The following is a 26341-nucleotide window of genomic DNA, read 5'->3' as shown; positions in this document are numbered from 1 at the left end:
GAGGCGGCGCCGGCCCACAGCCCGCTCCGTCCTCTCGAACGCGGGCGCCGCCGGGAAATGCAGTCTCCGCCCGGCTCGGCCCGCGGCTCCCGCCTCGCGGCGGCGCTCAGCCCCGAACTACCGCTCCCGGCGTACGGGCGGCTCTTCCCGCGGTGCTGCGCGGCGGTCTCGCGCGCTGCCCGCGTTCGGCATGGAGGAGGCCGCGCACTGCTCGCTGGAGACCAAGCGCCTGCTCCTGGACCCCAAGTTCGAGGGCTACAAGCTGTCCCTGGAGCCGCTGGCCTGCTACCGGCTGGAGCTGGACGCGGGTGAGGAGCGGGGGCGGTGATTTGGGGCGTTTCCGCGGCTCGGCCCGATTTCTCGTTGCGGCTGGCAGCGGCGCCGTCCTGCCGCGCGAGGAGCCGAGCGGCGGCACGGCGCTGCGCTGCATTGGGCTGCCCGCCGAGACGGGATCTGTGCGTGCGTGCAGCCGGTCTTCGGGTCGGGCGTGTGCGGTTGGACCGCGGCAGCGGCCGGGGCGGCTCGGTGCGTGCTGTCTGGAACGAATACTTAGAATTAGATGCATACGTATGAAATTAATGCCTCACACGATCCCTTGTATAAAAGCCCTATGTCTTCCTTTGCTCGTAGTTCAGACGTGGATGCTCAGACTGTTCATGGCCTTGCTTTCTCTTGCTGCTCAATGCCAGCATGTGAGGTGCTGAGCTGTCAGTGCGTTGATACACTCAGTTCTCATTTCACTCAGAAGAACACTAACAGAGTCATATGGGGTGCATGCCTATCTCTGTGCCCCGTAGGCTCTCCCAGCGTTCTGGCTTTGTTGGTGTGTGACGTGTAGGTCAGTTGTAAGGTGCATGAAGTAGCCTTTTTTATAAGAACACAGTGTAGTACGCAGCTTGGGCAGGCTGGTCTCCATATTCACGGAACTTCTGGGCTACCTGCTGTGTGTTGCTACAGATTTGTGTTCAGTACATTATTTTAATAGCAGGGCAGAAAAATACACTGTGTGTGAATTGTGTCTTAAAGGATGAGTGAGTGAAGATGAGGTGATACCACTGCATACTGGGAAGTGTAATGAGAGTAACATTTTGTTACGTAGTGTAACGTTGCCCTTTGTCATGGTGTTGTTCTTACTGTGATGTTTTGTGTGTAAGGTGATCAAGGATGTTTTGTGGTTCTCAGATATGTGTACTGCATACCTATTTTAAATTGATGAGGACTCAATATTTTCACTAAAGAGTTTGAATTATGGAGCTTCTAATGCCTCTAGTCCATTCAGTTATTTGGCATAACAGTTACAGTAACCCTTGTGGTATAAATTCGGTGTGTATCTGTGCTCTTTTTTTGGTCTTCTTACTATAACACAGAGATCCAGACTTGTTTTCAGTCCTTACTTACCAGTCCGACTAAATCATAAATACCAAATTGCTTATTCTGTTCTCTGCTTTTGTGTATATGTACTTATTTTTCTTTTTTGTTTTTCTTTTGATTACTAACATGAAATATAAACCAAACCAAGCCCTCAATCAGTCATCTAGATGATTTTTTTTTGCTGTGTTTCAACCTGTCTTTGGACCATACTGCTGGCTCACTCTCTCTACTGTTTTTCTGCTTACTTCAGGGCGCTTTCCTTTTAGTGCAGAGATGGTCTGTACCTGAACTTTGTCTTTTCTGCTATCAGTGGTCTGCATTTATGTTAGACTGAGGGCTTGCTTCCATACTTTGACTTGCATGTTGGGCAGAAGTTATGTGTTGAGCTACCTGTAAAACCAAATGAGATAAAAATTGATGCATGGAATCGATGCAGACTTACATTATTGGAAAAGGTGAATGTGTAGTTGGACACCTTATGCTGGCTGTCACACTCATGTGGACTCCAGCAGTCCTCATTTTCTAATTACTGTACAAAGCTTAGTATTCAGTGCTAATTTGTCTGCAACTGTCAAACTGTGGTTGCCATGAATTTGCTAGTCAGTTGTGCAACTGAAGCAGAAAGAAATTTCTAATAGCTTTCTATTTATTTATTGGATCTGATGGTGGAGAACAAGTTCATAGCGAATTTCTTAAATAATAATGGTGGAAAAGAATGATGAAATTCTGTTATTATACACTCCCTTTTAGATGCTGTAATTAGCTTGTTCTCTGCCCATTTCTTGCTTAGTTGCTACCCATTCTGTTCCAATTCACCTGTACTTCCACAAACAGTTTTCTGATCTCTCATCTTGGTACTTCAACTAGTAATGAGTCCCACGGTATTACTGCTTTAATACCCAGCTCTTCACCTTAGACGTTGTATGTATTTCTCCTTCTTTTCTTTAGTTTTTCTCCTTATTTTCCTTAGTTCCTGATATTTAGGTTTGGGTCTTAGGCCTTATGTAACTGTTCTTGTGTTGTACTTTAATTTCTCGAGAAGGAAAAAGATGATGTATAGGTATTAACTACTGTTAATGAAGATGGTTCCTGCAGCAGGCACAAGTCAGCTTACAAGCTGTTCTGAAAGTGATGTTCTCACAAATGCCGCACCAGTTTTTGGGTATTGTTTGATTTTTAGGTTCACTTGACTGTGCAATAGATGCCATGTATGTTCATATCTGTGTTAGTAATTTGATCCAGCAAAAATACTAAATGAAATGGTATCTGTAGGCAAAGCATGCTTATTTTCAGCAAGAGCTACGCTTGTTTAGAAGTAAACTTTTGCATTCAGTCTGTTAACACTTGCTACAGTATGCTAAGAAAGTCTTGTACTTTTGGTTAGCAACAAAATGATGCCGCCATAAACAGTGAAAACATGCTTGTTAGGAGAAAACTGATTCCGAGATAGAAGGATCTATGTGTGCTGACCACTGATACTAGAGAATGAATTAATGGACTGTCTTTCGCTAGTTAAGACGTGTACATGAAATACTAAATTCCTTCCACTGGGTGGCATTGCAAAACAAAGTATGATATACAGGCATATAACATGGTCCCAAAATAATGTGTTGATAAAATTAGTTTACATATCTTACAGTATTTTGAAGTCATTGTGATGTGTTCAGTAGAACATATGAAAATGCAGTGTTATTATTTCACACATTTTCCACTCTTTTTTTTTTTTTCAAGTTCTATTGATCATAGAATCATAGAACTGCTTGGGTTGGAAAAGACCTTAAAGATCATTGAGTCCAACCACAACCTAACCACACAACGCTAACTCTAACAACCCTCTGCTAAATCATGTCCCTGAGCACCACATCCAAATGGTTTTTAAACACATTCAGGGATGGTGACTCAACCACCTCCCTGGGGAACCTATTCCAGTGATTAACAACCCTTTCTGTAAAGAAGTCTTTCCTGATAGCCAACCCAAACTTACCCTGGCGCAACTTGAGGCCATTTCCCCTCATCCTGTCACCGGTGAGAAGAGACCAACCCCGCTCCCGCTGTAAGCACCTTTCAGGGATTCGAAGAGAGCAATAAGGTCTCCCCTCAGCCTCCTTTTCCTCAGACTGAACATCCCCAGTTCCTTCAGTCTCTCCTCGTAGGGCACATTCTCCAAGCCCTTCATAAGCCTTGTTGCCCTTGTTTGGACCTGCTCCAGCACCTCCATGTCCTTTCTGTACTGAGGTGCCCAAAACTGAACACAGTACTCAAGGTGAGGCCTTGAGTGCTGAGTACAGGGGCAGGATGACTTCCCTAGTCCCGCTCACCACACCATTCCTGATACAAGCCAGGGCTTCACTATTCATTTAAAGTATGAGTCTTACTTTTTAGAGCTTTTTATGCAGAGGAGATTTTTTTTTTTTTTTTCAGTGCAGAGTAATAGTAAGATCTGATTAGGGATATTTTGTTCCTTTCATTGATTCTTATGAATTGGTTTGTGTATTTTCCTTTTGCTTTTAAGTAGACTTGGTATTAGTGAAAATCTTGGCTTAATTCATTGGGAAATATTTTGAGTCAAATTATTTTTTCAATCATGGAGCTGGTGACATACAATTCTAGACAAGTGACATAATTTCGCTAGTCTGAAACACCACACCTCACTGCAGTTGTTGGGTAATAATACTGAAAGCTGAGATTTAATTTATATATACATTCCTTTTCTTTACTGTATGACAGAATATGAACTAATGTTCTTTGGTTTTTGTAGTGCAGATTTGTTTATCAGAAATTGGAATAAGACTATGTATTATTCTGTAGGAGAAGCTGTCAAAAATTTCTGCTTGTTAGTTGAACTCAAAAAGTTGGAGCTATTGAATTAGTCTGTCCTAGATTCAGTTCCTTTTTAAAAAACAAGCAAAAAAAAACGTTATGTGAATAAAGTGATTTTCTCATTAAGTATTTCTTTTTTTCTTCTTCTCATTTTATTAGCTTCTATTTTGCCAGATCTACCCTCTATTAATTTTTCACATTTTTTCCAAGGACCATCAAGAAAACTTGAACAGGGAATGCTGCAGAAAGGAAAGAATGTAACTCCATGATAGTATAAAATCTCCTAAACTATCTGAGCACGATATGTGAAGCAGATGGCATTTGTGCACAGATTTTACTTTATCACAGAATGAGCCTCAATTAATCTAATGATTTATTGGCAGAAATATGTATATACAGGATACATTCTGTAAGCTGTTGATAACCATATTTGAAGTGTTACGTGGTAATCCAGTACTCATTTGTTAGCTTTCCAGGTTTAAAATCACATATGGTATAGTTTCTGACTTCTACTTATGAAGAGTTAATTGCATAATTCATCTTAAGAGATTTGGATCTCTTTTTACCAGCTCCGTATTATGCAGGGCTTGTCAGAACAACCAGCTGGAAAACTCAAGGACAGGGACTTTGTTCATGTTCTTTCATTCTTTATAGAGTTTATAATCCTACAGCTAAGCCATGGTGTATTGTTCCAAAAAAATTTCTTGAAAAGTTCTGAATGCTTTAGGAAGCAGCCAGTTTTAACTGTTTTCAATACTTATATGTGAATTGTAGTTCCTGACTATAAGTGTACCTGTCTGTGCAGAAAGGAGATGATATGTACTTGGTTATATTATTTTGGATTATATTTGTTTTTGTCTTTAATTGTTTACAGAACATTCACATCACCTTTCATCTTGTTAGGAAAAATATCTGTGGTGAACACAGTCCAAACTGCTTTAAAACACATTTTCATAACACAGTTTTTTAATTTTTTTTTACAATGTAATTTACTGTAAAATATTCTAATTAGTTAAAGTAGAAATTGGAGTGGGTAGCATCTTTCACATTATGGCAGGTATATTTTCTTAACTCTTTTTTTTTTTTTTTAATTAACATTGTAGCTTTTTTCTTCTAGCCATATCTTAGGAAAGAGTAATTATTAATTGCGGAGATGCTGAAGTCTCTCCACTGTGGTGAATATGAATAATGAGTTGAGTTGAGTAGAATTAATGCTCTTGGTTTGCAAACATCAACAATGATTAGGAGACTAATTGCTAATTATGCCGTCATTTTACAAACATTTTATACAGTATGACTGGAATATTTATTCTCAATTAATCAGACAGTATGTTTTGCATAGTTTTCTATGATCCCTGTTAATAGCCAGTATCTCTAATGGGATCAGTTTTGAGCCCATAGTGATTATCTGATTGGTGATACGTGTTGTGATAGCTATTCAGTGGCACTCATTGTTTTGGAAAAGGAACTACAGTTTGAAGTAATCATTGCAGTAAGTAGAATAAAATATTGCTTCTTCAGTAGGCTATATATATATATGCTAAAGAAGGGTGTAAGGAGTCCAAGATGAGGACTTTTGGGATAGAGTTGTGAATGGTTCCAGGGAACACGGTGTGAAGATTACTTTGCTGTGTTTCTGAGCAGAAAAAGAAAAAATTGGAAGTTGTAAAAGTGGTAATTAGAATAACTAATGTGGCCTTAAAATCATAGAATTGTTTCAGTTGGAAGGGAGGCTTAAAGTCATCTAGTTCAACTTCCGTGCAATGAACAGGGGCACCTGTTGCTCAGAGCCACATCCAGCCAATGTCTCCAAGGTCAGGGCATCCACCGTCTCTCTGGGCAACCTCTTTCAGTGCCTCAGCACCCTTACTGTAAAAGATTTCTCTCTTATATCCAAAAAACCTTCTTCCTTATATCCTTCTCATCGCTTTGTTAGCCTCCCTTTACTATGGGTCTGAAGCTTACTCATCATGGGCAGACAGTTTACTTGTAACTTTCTGAAGGATTTTTCTTGTTATGTCAAACATATTTGAAATAAACTTCTTACAGAAAAACTATGGATCCTAGGATGTCAGTAGTGGAGACTGAGTAGTTCCAGTCTGTTGGAGACCATTTTAGAAGGATACGCTAGATCTTTGCCACTGTCTTCACTTGAACTTGGAGATTTTCTGTATTTTGAGATGTTGAAACTACTCAGTCTCTGAATAGATGCAGAGTAGGAAGAAGTAGTTGCAGCTAGTTTAAATAACTTGCTTAGTTTTATGCAGATAATTCCAGCTAAGATCACTGCTAGCTGTGGAGAAGTTTTCAGTTTGCTCAACTGTGGCTGTAAGTAGCATGCTGCCTATCCTGAAGAAGGTACTATTATTAATGAACAGCCGTTCTTTGCAGACTCCTTCAGATAGAGAAAATTTGCATTGAAATTTTGATGGTATCTTAGAGATTGCTGTAGATTTCTTCAGCCTCAGTAAAGGTGCTAGGAACATACTTTTTCAGTAATGACCATGTACTAATTATGCTTAATAGTGTCATAATTGTTTGCTTTGCAGTTGCTGATAGCATGATTCAGAGTTTACATAGAAGATATTTCTTTTGTCCATTGTTTGCGTAGACTTATGGTTGAGCAGAATTATTTTGTTTTCTTTAATGCAGTATATGTATCAGGAATGATACAAGTAGGCTTAAAAGTAGATTTTACAAGGTTCTTGCTTTGTGCTTGCATTTTTGTGAGGGCATTTAACAAAGTAGAGAGACTTCAACAGATGTTGGGAAGAATCAGTGTAGGTGACTGTAAATGGTAATGGTTATTACGTTACTGTGGTGAGTGATTGTGGTGACCTTCAGTGTGCAGGACCTGTTTTCCAAGTTCATAGTGATATTGTTTGTTGTTTAACTAGATATGCATAATATGTTTTTCTTCAAATAAACTAGGCCTACGGGCTACAGATGGATGAATTATTTTAAAATTATTAATTTAAGCGTTAACTTATTAAATTATATATTTAGAAACATTGTTCAAGTAATTTCTCTCTCTTTTTGTCTTCCAGCTGTAGCAGAAGTGAAACTTCGTGATGATCAATATACCCTTGACCACATGCGTGCTTTTGGCATGTATAATTATCTTCACCTTGACTCCTGGTACCAGGATAATGTTTACTACATTGACCAATTTGGAAGGGTTATGAACTTGTCAGTTACTCTGGTAAGCAGAAACTTATTTTTAAAATAATTGAATTTGAGTAGGTGTAGATTGATAAGGTAGAAAACAGATCAAGGAGATTCCAGATGCAAAACTGGAAGGGAAGCTACTGCCAGAAAGAGAGGTAGATTGACAAAAGTGAGGTTTGCTAGTGGGGATGAAAGGATTTTAAATGAAAATTTCTGAAATTTTTCATTAATAGTATTTTACTAGTATTGCACTGTATTAATACTACGTGTTATTCCTTCATGGGGAGAATGAACATATGGTCTCAAACTGAAGAAAAGAGCAGATACTTCTTATTCAGTTGCCAGAGGTTTCTCAGCTATTTTGTTTGATGTTTGCTAATTTGAAAATCCAGTCATTGTAGATAGAAGGAGAGAAAAGCTGTGTGATTTAGAATTATAACTGAAAGCACACGTAGACTAATAGCGCAATCTGTGTATGGCTGGTTGGAGGCAAAAAGCACTTGTGGCCCTGGGCAAATTTGAAATAGAGAATAAGCTAGACCAAGAGAGAAAAACATGGCAGTTCTCTGCTTTTGTACTGATAAAATTGACTGCCTTACACAGTCAATTTTTTTGAGGCATTTGAATGCCTAAGTGCCCTGATTCCGCTGCAGAGCCATTCTTTCTTTTTGAGCTGTCAGAAGTGTGGTCTTCTGTAGTGTTGCATGGCATATCCCTGTAATTCATAGTTCCGGGCCTGAAGCTTTTTCTTTCCACAATTTACGTTCTTCAGTCCTATTCACAGTAGTCATACAACTTGTTACAGTGGAATGCTTTTATTTCAGAAGATACTGCCTTTCAGTAAAACCCTCAGAAATTCTAGTAGATGAGGATGTTGAAAGTGCTTGGGTGTGGAGTGTGTTTTTTCTTTCTTTGTTTATAATTCTTTCATTCTCCTTTCCTGAATGTGTTTTAAATTAGGTGAATAATTGAAGGGTTGTAGTGATGTAACTGAATCTACAGAGTGATCCTGAATGCCACTAATGCCAGTAATTATAAATCTAATTTTCATCTTTTCTATTGAGGATTTCTGAATTGCCCTTGTGCCTTTTCGTAGGGAAAAGTAATCTCTAATACAAATTCAAGTAGACCCAAAAGACAATCAGGCTGTTTGTCATCTGATCTTTTTTACTGATGCTTATTAAAATGGTACTTATCCAAATCCAATTTATCTTGCCTATCTTTGAACATGTTCTAGATGCATGTCTGATTTTAATAACTTTTGGAAAACATGATAGATTTGAAATTGTCTCTAATATGATAGTCTCAAAAAAAAAGTGTATGTCACACTTGCATGCATGAATGTGCTCTTTCCGTGTTGTGTATATGTGAACAAGTTGAATAAGAAAGAGGGTTGAAGTTTGTTTTAGTTTAGAAGCCCTTGTAAGTGCACTTTTTGAGTACAATTCTATGGCTTTTATTTCACTTAAGGTCTCCAAGTTCTTATTGGGATTAAAATTGTGTGAGGTGAATGATAAATTATACAGGAATGTTAGGAGAAAAGAAGTAAAAGTTTTTACAATGCAAAATGTAAATTAGTACTGTGAATTTGAAGGAAAAAAAAAAGTGTTGAAATACCAATTATAAAATACTTATGTTTTCAGTAAATAGATTGAATACTAAAATTCTACCACCTTTTCCTCATATGTGGTGGTGCTTGCCTACCTACATTTTTTCCCAAGATGCTCAATTATGTGAACTGGTGAATTGCTGTTGAGTTTTGTTATTTTTCTGCAATGGTGAAATTGATTAGAACTTCATGGTAACGGTAGTGGAAGGACAGTTAGACTAGATGATCTTGTACGTCCCTTCCAACCTTGTGATTCTATGATTCTGTGATTCATAAAGTGACTCTGTTTATAGGACACTGCTCTGCAAAAGCCAAGAGAAGTTTTCAGGCTACCTACAGATTTGACAGCTTACGATAATCGCCTTTGTGCCTCAATATACTTCTCATCTTCCACATGGGTTACCATTTCTGATGGAACAGGAAGACTGTATTTAATTAAGTCAGGCAAACGTGGAAACAGTGCATCGGAAAAGTGGGAGGTAAGTCTTAAAATAACACACTAAAGAATTGTACATCTACCAAATTCTTACTCCTTCATTTCATATAAGAATCGCACCCATACAATGTTATAAAAAATTAAGCTTTCAATCTTAACTCCATGGCATTGATATAGGATGGTGTCCAAGCATAAAGATCATATGAATTATTTCTTTATGTGAAAAAAAAATCTGTAAAATTCAAATGGTTGAATGGAAACAGCCTTTTGACTGAAAAAGAATCTGTCTAAACAGATTCGCTAAACAGAGCAAGTGTTTCTAAATAGGTGACTACGCATCTGTCAAGCTGAACTTCTTATAAGAAACCAATTTTCCCTTTCCCTTCTCTATTTTTATGGGTCAGCCTAGGTTTTCCTTCCACTATCACTTATTGTTAACTATTTCTTCTGACCTGTGGAATAATAAGTATTTTTTAAAATGCCTGAAATTATTGTCAATCAAGCTAAATGCTACTTTTCTTTTTAAGTTAGGGGGCTTCTAGATTGCTTGTGCTGATGTAATTGCACTTGAAATGTTCACCATTTAATTTATCCTGTCTTAAAAGTGTGTCCACGGTGATTAGAATAAAACTTAAAGAAAACTGATGATTAAAAAGCTTTTATAATTAACCCCGAAGGCTTTATGCGGAGTAGGTATAATCTAAATTGTAATATTTCCACATCTCTGGGAGAGAAAATTTTCATGCTGTACACTTAGCTCTGGAAAATTATTGGTGCTTAGTATTTTTTATTTAACATGGCGGTTGTAACGTTTCTCATTATTAAATAGCTTACAAAATCATTTATTTTAAACCATCTTGAGCTTCAGCTACTATAAGTTTTGGTCTATTGTTTCTCTTCATTTCTGAAAGATGAATTTGATATTAAATTGCCACATTTTTCATGCAACTTTTTAATTAGAGGACAGTTTTCTACACAGTCAAGGAGTTTTTAATATTGGCAGGAAGTCAAGTGTATACCTGAAGTGGAGGATTTCAGCATGGTGCAGTAGCTCCTTCCCCTGTACAGTTTGAGAGTTCAGTCAAAAGGAAGCTGGTTATCCTGTGCTTTAGTGCAGACATTTTTGTAGAGTTTTGTGTTTTATCTAATGGACCATTTCAATGATTCTATAATATAAACAATAATAAAAATACTTCAGAACACTTTCTTGATAGCCAGGGGAGGAAGTACCAGAAATACATAGAATAGTTCTGTTACTAGAGAACTTCAGGGAACATCTAGTCCAACTGCATTACCACGTCAGAGCAAACCAAAAGTTAATGTGATTTGTGGCAAGCAAACTTTAATTGATTTAATGTTCATTGAAGCCTTTCACTAATTTTTGAGTCTTTTAACTTTTACCACCATTTTGTCTTCCAGATTGTGTTTAATGAAGAACTAGGCAATCCATTTATTATAGTACACAGTGTTTCATTTGTAAAATCTGATAAACATTCAGTAGCTGTGCTGCTGCTTAGGGTAGAAAAAGATGAATTGGACACAAAAGGAAGTGGATTTCATATTACTTTGGAATGGGTTACATTTGTGGAGATGAACAAAGCGAGTAAGTGTTCTACATTTGTGTTATTGGTGGGTAAAAAAAAAAAACTAAAACCAAACAAAAACAAAAAAAAACGCTGCAAAAGAAAAACAACTATTATGCTTTCATTCATTGTTTTAAATGTTGATTGTTCCTCAATTTCTGATGTTTGCATTCCAACAAAACTCTCATCAGATTTTAAATTCATTTCGAGTTCAAGTTCTCACTTGTAGACCTACAGTATGACAGACATTTGGAAGACAGGAAGAAATAAACTTCTGCATTTGTGTAGTTAAGGTAATTAGAAAACAAGCTAAGAACACTACTTTGTGACAATATGAGATGGAATTCCCATTTAGCTCTGTCTAGTAAAATCTAAGTTCAAAACTATTTCTAATTAAAATCTTTTGTACTTTTCAAAATGTTGTATGAGTGGTTAATTTCCTAGTACAATGTAGACATACTTGATTTGGTCATCTGTCTAATCTGAGGTCATCTGCTGATGCAGGTTCCCCAGCTGCCTGGAGTCTAATAATCGTATAGATGAAATCTTGCTCTGCCTTGGATTAGAATGACTATATCTATTCTAGTAATAGCTCCCTGCTTACACTTTTTAGAACGGAGGAGGGGACTTTAACCAAACCAGAACTGAACAAGGACCAGAATTACACTGTAGACTGGTTCTTGTTCCTTACTTTATTTCTAAACTAACTTTTAGCATGTAAGATAACTTGTTAAAGGCACCCAAATTATACCTGGTTTATCCATTATTGTCTGTATTGTACTGTGATATTGAAATTTCTGTAAACTTAACATTGAGGTGAACCCGGACACTTTGGAATGCTAGAGTGGTATAGAAGAATTTTTACCATGATGATCTGGTCTTGTCTAATGTCTCTACTAATAAATTCCCAGTATTGTTTTTTTTCTTTCTCTTTGTTTCAAGTAAAGCTGTAGTCACAAGAACAGCAAATTCTTTCACTGAAGAGGTGAAAGATATATGTAAAAAATCAAACCTTTATTAGAGATAATATTATCACCTGTCAGAATTTAATCATATTGTTAGTTAATTGCTAAAAATCCATTTATACAATCTGTTGTTACAAACAGTTGATCAAATACTGAGGGCTCTGAGTCCAGTTGGGTTTTAATTAAAGAACAACAAACTCTAGAGCCTGTCACTTTACCTATGTTTTAAGTCATCGGTACTCATATGTTTGGGAGCACGCTCCTTGATGCCAGTAGCTGACAACTAGGATCTCCTCAGCTTTTGTAAAACACAGGCCTTCAAAAGTGAAGGCAGGCATTTTCCGTTGTGGGTTAGGTGTTATCAGAAGCTATGTCATTGTTTCTCAGGCTCTTATATCAGCTCTAAAAATATTTGGAAGGCCTGTTTCTACAGAGACTGAGTGTGAATTGCTGGGCTAGCTGTAATTAAAGAAGACATCATAAGAAAAAAGGACAATGTTAAATTAATTTTAGGAACTACATATATACTAAAGTCACCGAAAAAGAGATTTCCTTTTAAAGTACTGTTATTTAACTTGTAGGATTCTTAGCATTTTTAAGTGTAATGAGGTTCTTGGACAAGAATTTCATCCCCAAGAAAAATATTTCTGCTCAATTTTTTTTTCTTCATTTTATAGATGAACATAGGTATGAAATCTACAAAAGGAGAATTTTACAGGGAAAATCAGTCCCCCATTATGCATCAATAGAGCCAGGTGGAGATGGTCTAATGATTATTTCCTACAAACCATTCAAATTTGTACAAGAAAAGGAAGAAATTTTAGAAGAAAAGGACGATAAGAAAACAACAAATGAAAAGAAAGGTAAACCTTACTTGACAGTTTATGATAGATTGCTCTCTGTTTTTGCTAAGAAAAGAGCTTGTTTGGAAATCCTAGTAAAAGTTAGTCTTAATATCTGCCTGAAATGTTTTTTTTGTTGTTGTTGATCCATTTATTTATTTATTTATTTTATGGGCAGATGGACTTTAATGCATTTGTTTTCTTCCTGGAGAGTTATATTGTGCATAAGCCTATGTGGGAAACACTTTCACAAAAGAAGGTACATAAAGAATTTCTTTGACACAAGGGTAAAGGCATTTTGCCAAGAGAACTGTATTGATTATTTGCTAACAGTTGAGTTTTTTAGACAAAAGTTAGGCTGCCTAAATTCAAGCATCTAGCTGAAGTACTCAAATAAAGAAGTTAGTCTTTGTAGATAAAAAAAGGGAATGACACCCAAACAGTTGGGAGTGAAGCTTCCCCAAGGAGTTGTTCAGTAGAGAGATCTCCCTGATGTGTAAAATACTCTTACATTTCAAATAGCAATAAAAAATTGTTTGTTTGTTTAAGAATGAGAATCTTATGAAGGTCTTCGTTAAGAAAGAAGTTTAGAAAAAAATAATGTCAACAAAAGGCTACTTTTCTTCTGTTAAACCAGAGCAAAATGAATAAACTTAAATTTTAATCCTAAACGTCGCTCAGCTCTGTAATATGGATATTTATGTTGCTGCATTGAGCTATTTCCAATTTGATTTTTGTTTCTCATTATGAGAGGTTGGTTACTGAACCTATTCTAACTGAATAATACTAGCACAATACCAGCTCCAAACAGAGTTCACTTAATGCGTATGTGTGCACGTATGTTGTTTCCCAACTCAGGAAGGCCATCTGTGATGCGTGGAGCAGGAATATCTTAAGAGATCTTAGGATGGCACAGAAATGTAATGTTAAAGAAAGTAGTGAAACGTGAACTTCAATTTCAGAAGGAAGTCTAATTCCTCTTTAAGAAAGTGTTTGTCTTTTCAGAAACCTAGTGTAGGCTATCGTTTTAGTTGCATGGTTCTATAGAACTGCAGGCAAAATAGATACCAAATAACGAAACGAGATGCACTGGCAGTAGAACTCTGATTTTTAGAAGAGATTACAACAGTATATGAACTATTAAGGTGGTTATGTTACTCACTGTTGTTTTGGCTTTTTCCTTTGTTCTTTCCTGTTCTGCCCTGTATGTGCTTTATTGCTAATAAGGTAGTCTAGAAGGTAGTGCAAAGGAAAAAAAAAAAAAAAAGTCTAGGACATTTGGTTTGGTCTCATTCTTTTTCCTTATAAATTAAGTTCAGATACAGTCTGTGTCAAAGGTAAGAATTTTAAGGGCTATCACATCTCATCTTTTTGTGAATTATATTTGTTTCACCTGTGAATATTCTACTTCAGACAGGAAACTCATGGTAACAGGCAGCAGTGTAAGAGTACTTCCAGAGCTTCAGCTGCTGACATGATCAACCAAATATTGAACTGTGACTATGTGGAGAGCTTCTAAAGCATTTCAGAAAATGAGTCCAAACTTTATTTCTCCTCTAAATCTGAGGAAAATTTTAAATGAATACACTTGTAGTTATGTTTTATGTGAACATATTTTCACTACTCAGTCATGCTGTCACAGCCTTCTTTATGGAACAGAATAATTGGAAAGCACCTACAAAATCTCCAAGTCCAACTGTCAGGAGTACTTTGGGGCCAGTCCAAAGTTAAAAAGTATTAAGAGCATTACTGAAATGCTTCCTCAGTATGGTCAGGCATGGGGCAACAGCCACCTCTCTAGGAAGCCTGTTCCCATGTCTCACTACCCTCTCAGTAAAAACTTTTTCCTAATTCTTAGTGAAGCTTGGAGGCACTCCCATGTGTCCCGACACGAGATGAGCACCTCTCCACTTGCCATTCTCAGGAAGTTGTAGAGAGCAGTGAGCTGACCACTCAACCTTCTTTTTTTCTCCAGGCTTAACAAACTCCTCAGCGTCCTCATCCACTTTTTATTGGATGTCTCCTGTTTAAGTATTTATCATAGAAAGGCAGTTTTTCTAGAAGTTTAATAATCAAGATAAGCATCGGGAAGATTGTAGACCCAGAAGCAAAAGTCAGTTATTACCTTTTGGCAGGCAATTCTATTTCATCTTTGTCAAATGAGGCAAATGAAGACTATTTGGTCTTTTAAAACCATTTCTGTTTAACAGTCAGTGTAACTTCTGGCAAAATAGATGAGGGAAAAATGTTCATGTTTCTGAATAGCTTGTACCCCTGAGTATGGAGTAGCTTGTCATAACTATCATACTACTGATGTCTGTTTAACTGTTCAGTACACTAATGCTTCAGTGTACTGAAATACATTTTAGATATCACTTTCGTAAGGCTGTAGTAACTGTAGAGTAATATCTAATGTCCATTGGATAACTCCATCAACATATTTGAGTACAGACGTTAACAGAAGTTGTTTTCCAAATGAGTGACATAAATTAACTTAATTGTTTAAAAAAAAGTTTCTGTCTAATAATCAGGATGTATTTTAAGAAAATTGTTTGTAATAGAAGCTAATTTCCATTCTTTCCCAAGTCTCAGTTCTGTCTCATCCAGCATTACATGTTCTAGAATCAAGGACGTTTTAAATGTAGATGGTATTTTGCTGTGTGTCTTCAATTGTAGACCCTCTCTATTACTGGCAACAGACTGAAGATGATGTTACAATAACAGTTAACATTCCTCAGGACATCACTAAGGAAGACGTAAAAGTACACTTTTCCCCTGACAACATATGTGTTACATTGAAAGACCAGCCTGCTTTGATGGAAGGAAAATTATATTCATCTGTGGACCATGAAAGCTGCACTTGGATAATTAAAGAGAACAAAAGGTGTTGTATATGATTTTAAGGTTTACCATTGCTAGGAATTGATTTCAAAGTGTGTATATATCTGGCTTCTGGGCCTCCTGGGAATTGACTTACTTATTGCTAGACACTGAGCTTGTCCTTTCAAGCATTTACCTCCTCTGCTGAAAATTGCTCGCTGGCTTCTGCAGTTCTGTCTCAGTTCTGTTTCTTTAGCTTGTTATGAAAGTAATTCCTTCTTATAGTTACTTACTTACGAAGTTACATGACAATGTTTTATGCAATGACATAGAACAGCCTTTTCAAACTAAGAAAATCTATACAAAAAAAAAAAAAAAAAAGTTGTGTGTGTAACTGTCTTTTATATTCTCATGGTATCAAAGCAGGAAATCCAAGGCTTTCCACAAGCATGAGTGTGTTTTATTTGTTTTATTTGGCTTTGAGAAATCACTTGTCCTTCTTCTGGGTTTGTCTGTATTTTATTTTTTTTTTAATGAATATTTTCAGTTAATATAGTTTATTTTTCATAAGGTGAATTCTAATTGTTTCTGTTGTATGGTTTTCAGTAACAATTCAGTTCTCAAATCTACATTCAGAGCTTTTTTTTTACTGTCATCTGAAAAAGATTCATGTATTACTGTTGCCTTCTGTTTACATTTTAGCTTGGAAATTTTTCTAATTAAGAAAAATGAGGGACCACGATGGCCAGAGCTAATAGTTGGTGACACAAAAGGGGAATTCATTATGGATTCTTCCCAGTGCGCTGAAATAAGTGAATCTCTGATGCATCTGACTTCTGAAGTAATGGTAAGAAGTTGAAAATAAAACACTTAACATATTTGTGTATTATTTTTTTCTTGATATCCAAATGACATAGTTCTTCAGTTCATTTATTGTTCAGAATCCTAGACTACATTCAATTTTGTCTGAGATTGTTAACGAACTAATGGCACTGGAGTTATGACTGTGTTTTGATCTGTAATATGGTCATGGGGGACTGAATTTAGCATACATAATAGTATCTCTGCACCAAATATAGAAGTCTGATTAAATTGAAAAACAGCTTTTGTTCCCACCACTTGTTATGGGCCAATTTAAAAGCAGTTAATTGGAGTAATTTTTAAGGATGTCTGTTTCTTGTTTATCAGTAGATTAGCAACAATTTTATGCTGTCTTTCTAGAGATGCTGTGCTTGTCTTACGTTGACTGAGTTGTAAATGACATGCTTTGCTAAGTTTTTTGCTTTTTGTAAAGGCATGACTCATGAACTTTCTGGCATGTGGTTATAGAGAGAGTCTTTACTTAAAATAGATATTTTTAACTGCTGTTTGTTTAATACTTAACATTTTGGTTTAATTAAGAATTGGCATCTCATCTAAAACTTGTGAACTGTGACTCTCTCAGGATCTTGATTTATTAATTTTGGATTACTACTTTTTTTGAAGAAGGCTGGAAAATTAAAGTAAATTCTGTTCAGTGCTTAAATTGATTTCACTCCTTTCTCACATGCTATTTGTGGGCAAATACTGTAGTGTATCTTCTAAACTTCAAATTTTTGCATTTGCAACCTGTTTTAAGATTTTTGTTGCAACTTTTCAGCTTGTGTGCAGTAATTATCACATTAGAAAACAAAAATAATAAAAACCCTAGGAAGTTGTTTGTTTAAAGTAAATGTTCAGTATTTAGTTTCAGTGAAATTTATGCTATATATGTATACTAAAAGCATGGATTCTCTTCAGTCATCTCAAGTGTTTATGATAATGCTGTTTACCTGAAAGCTTCTTTTCTAAAGCTTCCTGGTAAGAACAATAAATCATAATGTTTGGCAGAGGAGAACCCCAACATTTATCCTGCCCTGTTTTAGGTCTTACATATATAAGATGCCTTTCATGTTCTCTGTCATTTAAGGAACTTTCTTTGTCATTTCTTCTTGTTGGTTTTCTTTAAACTTAGGTTGTCATAGTATCCAAATGCAAGGAAACAAACACACAAAAATAACCCCTGTGCTGAGCTTCTTTTATATACTTATATACTGACTCAAAATAGAAGTTCTTACTAATCAACTGAATGGATGCAGAAATGACTACATGAATCAAGAGCTCCATGAACTGAGCATTAGTGCCCTATCTAATCTTTCTTTGTACGTTGTTTGGCCTCAACTTCCAGACTTCCAGACTGCCATAATGGTGTCATTTTTCTTGTTCGAGAAGCAACATTAATTCATAATTAATAAGAAAGTGTATATTTGTGTCCTCTGTTAAATATATATATAATATATATATAATATATAATATATATATATATAATATATATATTATATATATACACAGAGAGAGAGAGACTCAGATATTAAGTATACTTAAATGAATTTTTGTTTCAGAATCCAGATCCTGAAAAGGAAAATCCACCTTGTAATGCACAAGAATTAGAAGAATGTGATGCTTTTCTTGAAGATGGCGCAAGTTTGTGCAGATTTGATGGCAATACTTTGAAGGTTACTCATGTAGTAAGTGCTGCAAATTATTACTGAAATACTTTAAAGTATTCATTTTCTGATATGAAAGGCGAATTCTTTTACCAGAACAAATCTGTTCAAATCCTTGAAACACAGATATGATGGCTGAAACACACCACCCACTGTCTCACTGTGATCACATCCATTGTTTGGTCTCCATAAATGCTCAGCGAGCTTTGATTAATGCCACTGGGCTCCATTTTTTCTGCCTGGAGGAATTCAGAGATACACCTTTGCTTAATACACATTTCCATGTCAGACACCATTTTGTCAGACTGCCCCTCTGCTGCCATCTGTCACGCAGCAACAGCATGTAAGGGGATATTGGTGGGAATGTTCAGCCTCTGGATACCACCAGCATCCGCTTGTGGTATCGTGGGCTGACACTGTAAAATAGGAAGCATTACTTTCAATATCATTTCGATAAAAAAAAGGAGGCTGCTATTATCATGATTTTAGATATGTATATATACTTTCACAAACGAGCTGATTGAAAAAGCTAAGTTATGCCAAAATAATGATAAAAAGGAGTCCTTTTCAGGAGCGTAGAATTCTTTCTCATTCCATACCTCGTATTTTTCTCAGTAACTTTTCATACAGCCTACTAGAAAGTTGCATTTTTTTGCTAAGTTACTACCTTATTGTAGTTCAGTTAGGACTTGATCTGGTCTGTTGCTGAAAGGAAGAAACAAAATAATCATCTGAGAACACTGCAGGTTGATTTTTTTTTTTTTTTTTTTTTTCCTTTCATTTGTTTTTTCAAAATGGCCTTACTAAGCTTTTTTCAAGATGTTTCTAAGCACTGGTGTTGCAACTTATCACTACCTTGTGTCATTTAAAGTATGTTTAGAACAACATCCTCTGTTGTACAGAAAATGTCATGGGTACAGAATAAGATTCTGAATTCTAATTTCCCTTTTCTTCATAAAACTCTAGAAAAACTGTTGAGGATGCATCTTACAGACTGAGATTTAAATAACCATCCTCAATTTCTACATCTGAAAAGATGTGTGCTCGCTACTTTATGAGATAGTAGAAAGTTTGACACACCAGTACTACGCAGACCTTTTATTTTCACGTGCAAAATCAGTTATTGCAGCAAGCTCAATATCCTTAAAAACTCTTTCATGATGGCAAATTCTAAAACTTCTATATGTTTCATTTGTTAGTTAATAAAATTAGTGATGTTGAATGCAAAGTATGTCTTTATTGATAATCTGTTTCTGTACATGTAAGAGGTCATTTTGGAATTTAGGCTGCAAAGTCAGAGTATTGTAGTATTCAGCCGGTACATCAGTTTTCCAAATCCGCTTTTTGATAAGCAGTTGTCTGTAGGGGTTATTTGTGTCACAGAGAAGGAATTTTTGCTTCCTCATTTGTCCACTAATTGTAGTATTTAGTTTGAAGGTAACTGGGATAGGTAGCTATGCTTGTCTTGCTCTTCTTACAGTCATTCCTTGTGAATATAAGTGCTTATTGAATGTTTTTGTCAATCTAGATATGTTTGATGAATTGGATGCTCATCTGAAATTTAGTAACTGTTTGATTGTGAGCAAATAGAAAGCTGTTGACATTTTTTATTTTAGTATTCTATTTCCAGTGCTAATCAACTTCTCTTTTTCCTTTTTTCCTTCTTTTTTCCTTCTTTTTTCCTTCTTTTTTCCTTCTTTTTTCCTTCTTTTTTCCTTCTTTTTTCCTTCCTTTTTCCTTCCTTTTTCCTTCCTTTTTCCTTCCTTTTTCCTTCCTTTTTCCTTCCTTTTTCCTTCCTTTTTCCTTCCTTTTTCCTTCCTTTTTCCTTCCTTTTTCCTTCCTTTTTCCTTCCTTTTTCCTTCCTTTTTCCTTCCTTTTTCCTTCCTTTTTCCTTCCTTTTTCCTTCTTTTTCCTTTCTTTTTCCTTTCTTTTTCCTTTCTTTTTCCTTCCTTTTTCCTTCCTTTTTCCTTCCTTTTTCCTTCCTTTTTCCTTCCTTTTTCCTTCCTTTTTCCTTCCTTTTTCCTTCCTTTTTCCTTCTTCTTTCTGTTTTTTGCATAGAGACACTATTTCCTTCTCTCTTGGCAATGCAGAAAAACAGTTGTGATTAAAGAGAGAATTGAAACTTACAGGTTAGGGTCCTCCATCCTAGAAAAGCATTTCTACACAAAACACTCCTGTTTGCTTGTATAATGGACATAATGTTTCCTTAATTGTTATCCCAAGCAACAACTACAAGTGTTTGAAATGTGTTTGCCACCTGTAGTGTATTGAACTGTTGATCAGCATAGTGTGTTCAAACATTTTATCAACTAGCAAACATTAAGCTGTTGAATAAGTAACTGGCAACGCATGTGACAGAATCTGCTATTCATGCTTTGAATCAATATTTTGTTTTTGTTTTCAGATTAATCTTGGAAGCAATCAATATCTTTTCTCAGTTGTTGCGGATCCCAAAGAAATGCCTTGTTTCTGCCTGAGGCATGATGTTGATGCTCTTCTCTGGCAGCCCCACTCTGATCAGCCACAAAACATGTGGGAACACATTGCAACCTTTAATGCTTTAGGTAGGAAGCTGTCATATGGGTCATACTCTTCTGAGACATCCTGTTTGAATACTCAGTATAGCTTGTGTTGATATTTCACTTAATTAAATTTGAAGTAAAAGTTACTGTCATTCTGTCACGTAATAGAATGCTAGCTTAATTTTAGAAAGAGTAGAACATCAGAGGTGTTTGGGGAAAACGAGACTATTCAGACCATGTACAGGATGCAAGCACTGTACTGCACAGTAATAAAGGAGAGCTCCTTGGATAAATGATGTAGATTTAAGGATTTGTAAAAGCACGGTCAGCACCTTAGACACAGAAATAATCAGGGAAACAGCATCAGTTCATTTATGATACATCTAGTTTTGTATGTGCTTATGGTAAGTGGTCATTAGAATTTTCGCGTGTCATTGTCTTGGTTGATAAGTCTGAACAATTGAAAATGATTGTTTAGTGTTTATTCATTTACAAGAATTAAGAACATCAAATTATGTTGGTGCACAGCAGGTTCAAAGGAAACTAAAAGAACTATTTCACACAGGCATCTTTATGCTATGAAAGCTTCTGCCATAAAACTTTGTGGATGGGGAAATCATAAATTAAAAAAAAATAAAATCAATCATGATAGGAAAGACCAATTGAGAGCATAACTGTGCCAGCTCTGGTTCAAGAAGCCCCTGAACTTTGAGATTACAGTGTTCCAGAAATACAGAAAAATGTGACTATGAAGAACCCTCAGTTACTGCTGTATCCTTGCACTCACGCTTAGGAATTTTGTTTTAGCCATTGTCGGAAGCAGAAATAATAAGCTCAAAAGCAGAAAATACAGAGTATATATAGATACAAGAGTAATAATTGCTGTATCAGAGAAAGCAAAATAGTCTAGCTGGCCCTGTGCTGTACCTATTAAGTAATGGAGATGATCAAATTTCATTTAAATTAATCCAGTGCAGAATTTGTCTGCTGTGACAATTACAGTTTTCATCTTCTCTAGGTGTGGTCTTGACCTATTCTTTTAATAATGTCATGAGTGTGCCAGTTAGTTCCCTCCATCCCCTGAATGCGTTTTTTTTTTTTTACCTCATCACTGTTAGCCTACATCTAAAACTAAAGGGAAGATAAGCTGTTTAATTGGATAATTTGATTTGTTCTGGGTTTTTGCAATGTGTTTTGTTTTATATATGAATGATTTTATGAAGTTGCATGTTATTTTCACTTAAGGCCATATTAAGCTCTAAATATTTTAGTTTTCTAACAGAAGAGATTGATTTCACTGTTTATTCTTTGTTTACTTGTTTCGAATTTCATTATACTGGAAAAAAATAGATGATAAGGACTAAGGTTTTAGGTTTTCTTGTGGTATTGCTTGTTTCAAGTTTCTATGCGGAATTTTAAGTAATGTTCTCACAATGTTTTTCTGTTGTTTTGAAAATAATTATATATTTGAGCTTTTTGTACCTATGGTGTTTTTTTTTAAAAAAAGTTTATTTACATCTTTATCCCTATTTACAGTCATTTTTCTGTATTATATTGAAGTTTACGAACTGGATTACTTTGTACTAACCTAGTTTGCCTCTTATATGCCAAAGATGATGTAAACTATCAGCTTGTTTATCTGCAACCAAGTTTTGAAGTGCTTTGCAAGAGCTAATACTGAAAATGAGTATTTTCTATGTTAAAATTCCAAAACCTACATTATGAATTGTAGTGGCCAAAACAACAATAGTAGTGCTCTTTTCTGTTCTATTTTTTTCGATTTTTGGAATTGATTTTTAATTAGCAATGCAAAGAAGATGAATGATTTTTTTTTTTTTACATTTTATTTTCTCAGTCCAAGTTTTGGACAGAAACTTAAGAAGGAATCAAAGGGAAACCTAAAGGATCAAGGACTTTTTTGCTCCAGATATCTGTTCTGTCAACTTTCTCTTGAAAAGGGAGTAAGGTTTGAATAGGCATTTGGCTATTACAAGTAAATTCTGATCATCTGTTACAGTTCGAAGGAGCAGTGCTTGGTCTTGCCCTTTGTTACTGCATTTTGTTGAAGGAGCCTCTCTATGGATCATTTTGAGCCTCTATATGGATCACTTTGAGACAGCTGACCCGTCTCAAGTTCTTGTGCACCCTAAACTGATTAGAAGTGTGGGGCAAAGAGTTGAAAAAAGGTTACAGTGCAAGCACTGCTTGGCTCTAGACAAACCACTTATGTGTTACTAATCCTGTTTTAGTCACAAATTCAAAATTTTCTTAGTAATTGCCTGTTATTTTTGAAGCTAGGCTTGATTTTGACAGATTTAAAGTATTAATAAGGCCAGTATATCACATTTCTCTTTCTGTCTATCTTTCTGGGCTGTGCAGGTTACGTTCAAGCATCAAAACAAGACAAGAAGTTCATGGCTTGTGCCCCAGACTACTCCTATGCTGCTCTTTGCGAGTGCTTGCGGCGAATTTTCATCTATCGCCAGCCAACTCCTCTGTCCACAGTTCTCTACAACAGGAAGGAAGGAAGACAAGTAGGACAGGTTGCTAAGCAGCTAGTAGCAACTCTGGAAGCCAACGATCCAATCTTAGGCTTTCAAGCTACAAATGAAAGATTATTTGTTCTCACAACAAAAACCTTGTTTTTGATAAAAGTGAATGCTGGAAATTAATTAGTATATTTTGCTGTAGTTCATGTTTATTTGTTAAAGAAATGGCCAGGTAAATAATCTGAGAAGTTCAGTACATTTTGCTGAAGTTTAAAAAAGAGGTGCTTTACAGGGGAAACAGATTTCTTTCATTAGAACTCACCTGTAAGTCAGTGAGAGTTTTTCAGCTTCACTGTTGCTAAGCTAAGCTTTTTTGGAGACAAATAGAAATGCCTTGCCTGCTAGCAGCTTTCTAGAGACTGCTGCTTGCATAAGTGAATAGATTTATGCATTTCTTTTTCCAGTAACCACTTGCTAGGCTTCTGAAATTTGAGAATTCACTTCTGATTTTAACTGATAGTTTTACCTCTGAAAAAAGTGAACAGATAAAGAAAATACCGACTCGTGTTACAAGCATATAGTGTGCAATGTAAGGAATTGTGTGTGATTTAAAAAAAAAAAAAAAATCCAAATTCACATACTGTTGACCAAAAAATAGTTTAACTCAAGTGGAATCATTTTATTGTATATCCAAATTGATAGTGTAAAATTCTGGGACTTAGTCATGTTTGGAGTTTGAATGGAATCTATTCACATTTTAAGAGATGCTGAAATAACTACCAGTAAAATTTTCTTGAAACTGAATAGGAGTGAATGCATTCAGTTGCTGGTGTTGATATGATTAAGAATACAGTAAGACTTTGATTCGTACCATTCAGTGTGTCATTTTCATTTCAAGATGTACTTAAATGACTAATTTGCAATTAGAAAATAGCTAACAGAAAATGCACCTGAATCGTAACCTGAGGTGGGAAACTCAAAGGTTCAGCTGTTGCCTTAGATACCAGCACAAATAATGTCATGTCTTAACTATTCTGTACCCAGTGCATAAGTCCAAATGTGGTATGTATCCAATGGTAGAGTGCACAGACCATGAGGATGCTTTAAAGTTGCTTTTTACCAAACAGAAGTGGATAATTCTGTTGAGAAACTGTTCTTGAATATTTCTTTCTTATTTTAAAGTGATAGTGTCAATAGAATTAAATCAAAAAGGGTCAGTTTTGACAATTTCACCTCCTCTTCATTTTTATTCTCATACTTTACTTACAGCTCTATAGCAAAAGATGCCTAATGAGTACATTTTGTGCTGTCACAAAAGCTGCTATGTTCTGTGGTACCAGAGTACTGAGAAACACAGTGAGTGTCCTAGGAGTTTGCATCTGTTAATATTATTTCTGACCCCTGTAAGAATATATTGAGAAGAAAATGTCTTTTTTTTTTTTTTTTTATTACGGACTACCAAGTTCTTGATTTTGATTGTTTTCGCTTGCCCATAAACTGCAGATTTGTATCAGTGAAATGATTAAATGGTATGGTGGGAAGTTAAGAGGGAGATGAGCTGTTGTTGTGCTGAAGAAAAATAAAAGAAAAACTCTCCAAATTCAGCTTTCCAGGGAGCCTGATTTTTCTCTATTTTATGTCATTGTTATTTTGTATATTCAATTGTGAAAAGTTTTTTGTTATCTGGGTATGTTAAAACGGATTCCAACTGCAAACCTTCACTTCTCATGCATTTTTTGTTTAAACTGTCTTGGAAATACTTGTTAAAAAGCCTCAGTGAATGTATAACTGTTTCATAACTTTTGCGACTCAATTTCATGTTGAGTAATAATGCCAAACAGACATGGTAGAAATCATGTTGCAGTCCATGCAGCTGATTACTTTCCAGCGTAAAATAAGTGCATTGAGATTTATATGAACATTACTTAGTAACCTGAGTATAGATGAGAATTTCAGGTCTTTATGAAATTTCTTCTTGATGTGGCATACGTATCTGGAAACATACTTCTGTTGTCTTCTGGAACAGCTGAAAGAAAGTAAATTAATCAGCTCTTCACAGACTGTGTTATCATATGTATTGATTAAAAATATGCTTCCCCAATGTGTCCATTACAGGGGATTTCTCATGGGAACAACTGAACATGGGGAGAAGTTCATCTCATGCTCCATGCTGCTTGTGTGTTCATGATTATGGTGTTCTCAGAAAGGATATGTCAGTCTCTTTTATTTCGCTTTCTCTGTGAGTTAAGGACATAGTAAAAGATTTTCTGCCTTGAGGAACCATGCATGCTGTTGCACAGCAAGCTGCTATAATTAAATGGCTGCAAGCCACAGGGAGATGCTTACTATCAGCATTTCCACTTCTGTGTTCAGTTAATTTTAAGGCTTATTTGTTTAGCATATTATTGTAGGCATATACAAAGTAGAGAATGGGGATATTTAAGACACAGTTTTCTGAGAACCATTCTTCTTTTTTTTGGTAAAATTTCAAGAAGTAAAATCCTACATTTTAAGACGGTGCTTTCTGAGATGTCCCAATCACAATTTGTTTATGAAATTTCTGAGAAACTATTGGACTATTAAAAACTTGCGTTATTTATTTCAGTGTACTTTTTGTTTAGTGTTTCACTTAGTTGGCTGTGTATTTGGAATGTATCATGTATACTTCTACAAGTTTAAATGAAAAAATATCAAATTTAATAATAAAAGTTTTTTAATTGTTTTAAAGAATTTCTATTTATTTCAAATGCTCATCCTTCCTATGCTATTGAAACAAAATAGAGAAATAGAAATAAGCTGTTCCTTAATATAATACTGATTATGTTAAGGATTTTTTAGTTGAGACAAAGTTCTGGGGATTGTCAACACTACAGGGTCATGTATGCTGCCAATACATGCACTGCTTCAGTCCTTGTTCTTTTCTTTGAAAACTCCTGTACTGTTTTTTAAAGGGTGTTTTTTTTTTAATTATTATGTTGTTGTTTTTCTTCTTCCATGCATGTCCCATATCTGCCAATGTACAAATTTTTGGAGATAGTTGCTGGAGGATGATGATTTGTATTTTGTCTTAAAGTGTACACTGCATTCTCTTATCCTTTGGTGTGTATGTCTATATACCAAATATCTAGATAGATGTTTCTAAACTGAACTGATTTGCACATCCTACCTCAACCCAAGGGCAGAGAATGAAG

At 35.8% G+C, this 26341-nt stretch overlaps 1 protein-coding gene across 1 annotated transcript; it reads left to right on the top strand.

Annotated features, from left to right (window-relative positions):
- Positions 1-122: 122 nt before the first annotated feature.
- NUDCD1 (NudC domain containing 1) lies at positions 123-25880 on the top strand. The gene is made up of 10 exons (XM_085221578.1): positions 123-308; positions 7239-7393; positions 9262-9447; positions 10824-11007; positions 12630-12815; positions 15471-15678; positions 16317-16461; positions 18035-18160; positions 20544-20703; positions 23041-25880. Exons 1-10 carry the CDS (start codon positions 191-193, stop codon positions 23331-23333), a joined length of 1761 nt encoding a protein of 586 aa, XP_085077704.1. The 5' UTR covers positions 123-190; the 3' UTR covers positions 23334-25880.
- Positions 25881-26341: the final 461 nt, after the last annotated feature.

This window comes from Meleagris gallopavo, chromosome 3, assembly GCF_905368555.1.
Source record: "Meleagris gallopavo chromosome 3, MGAL_WU_HG_1.1, whole genome shotgun sequence".
NCBI classification, from domain to species: domain Eukaryota; kingdom Metazoa; phylum Chordata; class Aves; order Galliformes; family Phasianidae; genus Meleagris; species Meleagris gallopavo.
This window is presented reverse-complemented; position numbering and strand designations above follow the sequence as displayed.

Bases quoted from the DNA above. Each gene is read 5' to 3' on its own strand.
- NUDCD1 (XM_085221578.1), top strand. From the start codon at position 191: ATGGAGGAGGCCGCGCACTGCTCGCTGGAGACCAAGCGCCTGCTCCTG. The intron at 16,462-18,034 runs GTAAGAAGTTGA...TTTTTGTTTCAG, and splicing joins ATCTGACTTCTGAAGTAATG to AATCCAGATCCTGAAAAGGA. The intron at 20,704-23,040 runs GTAGGAAGCTGT...TGGGCTGTGCAG, and splicing joins TGCAACCTTTAATGCTTTAG to GTTACGTTCAAGCATCAAAA.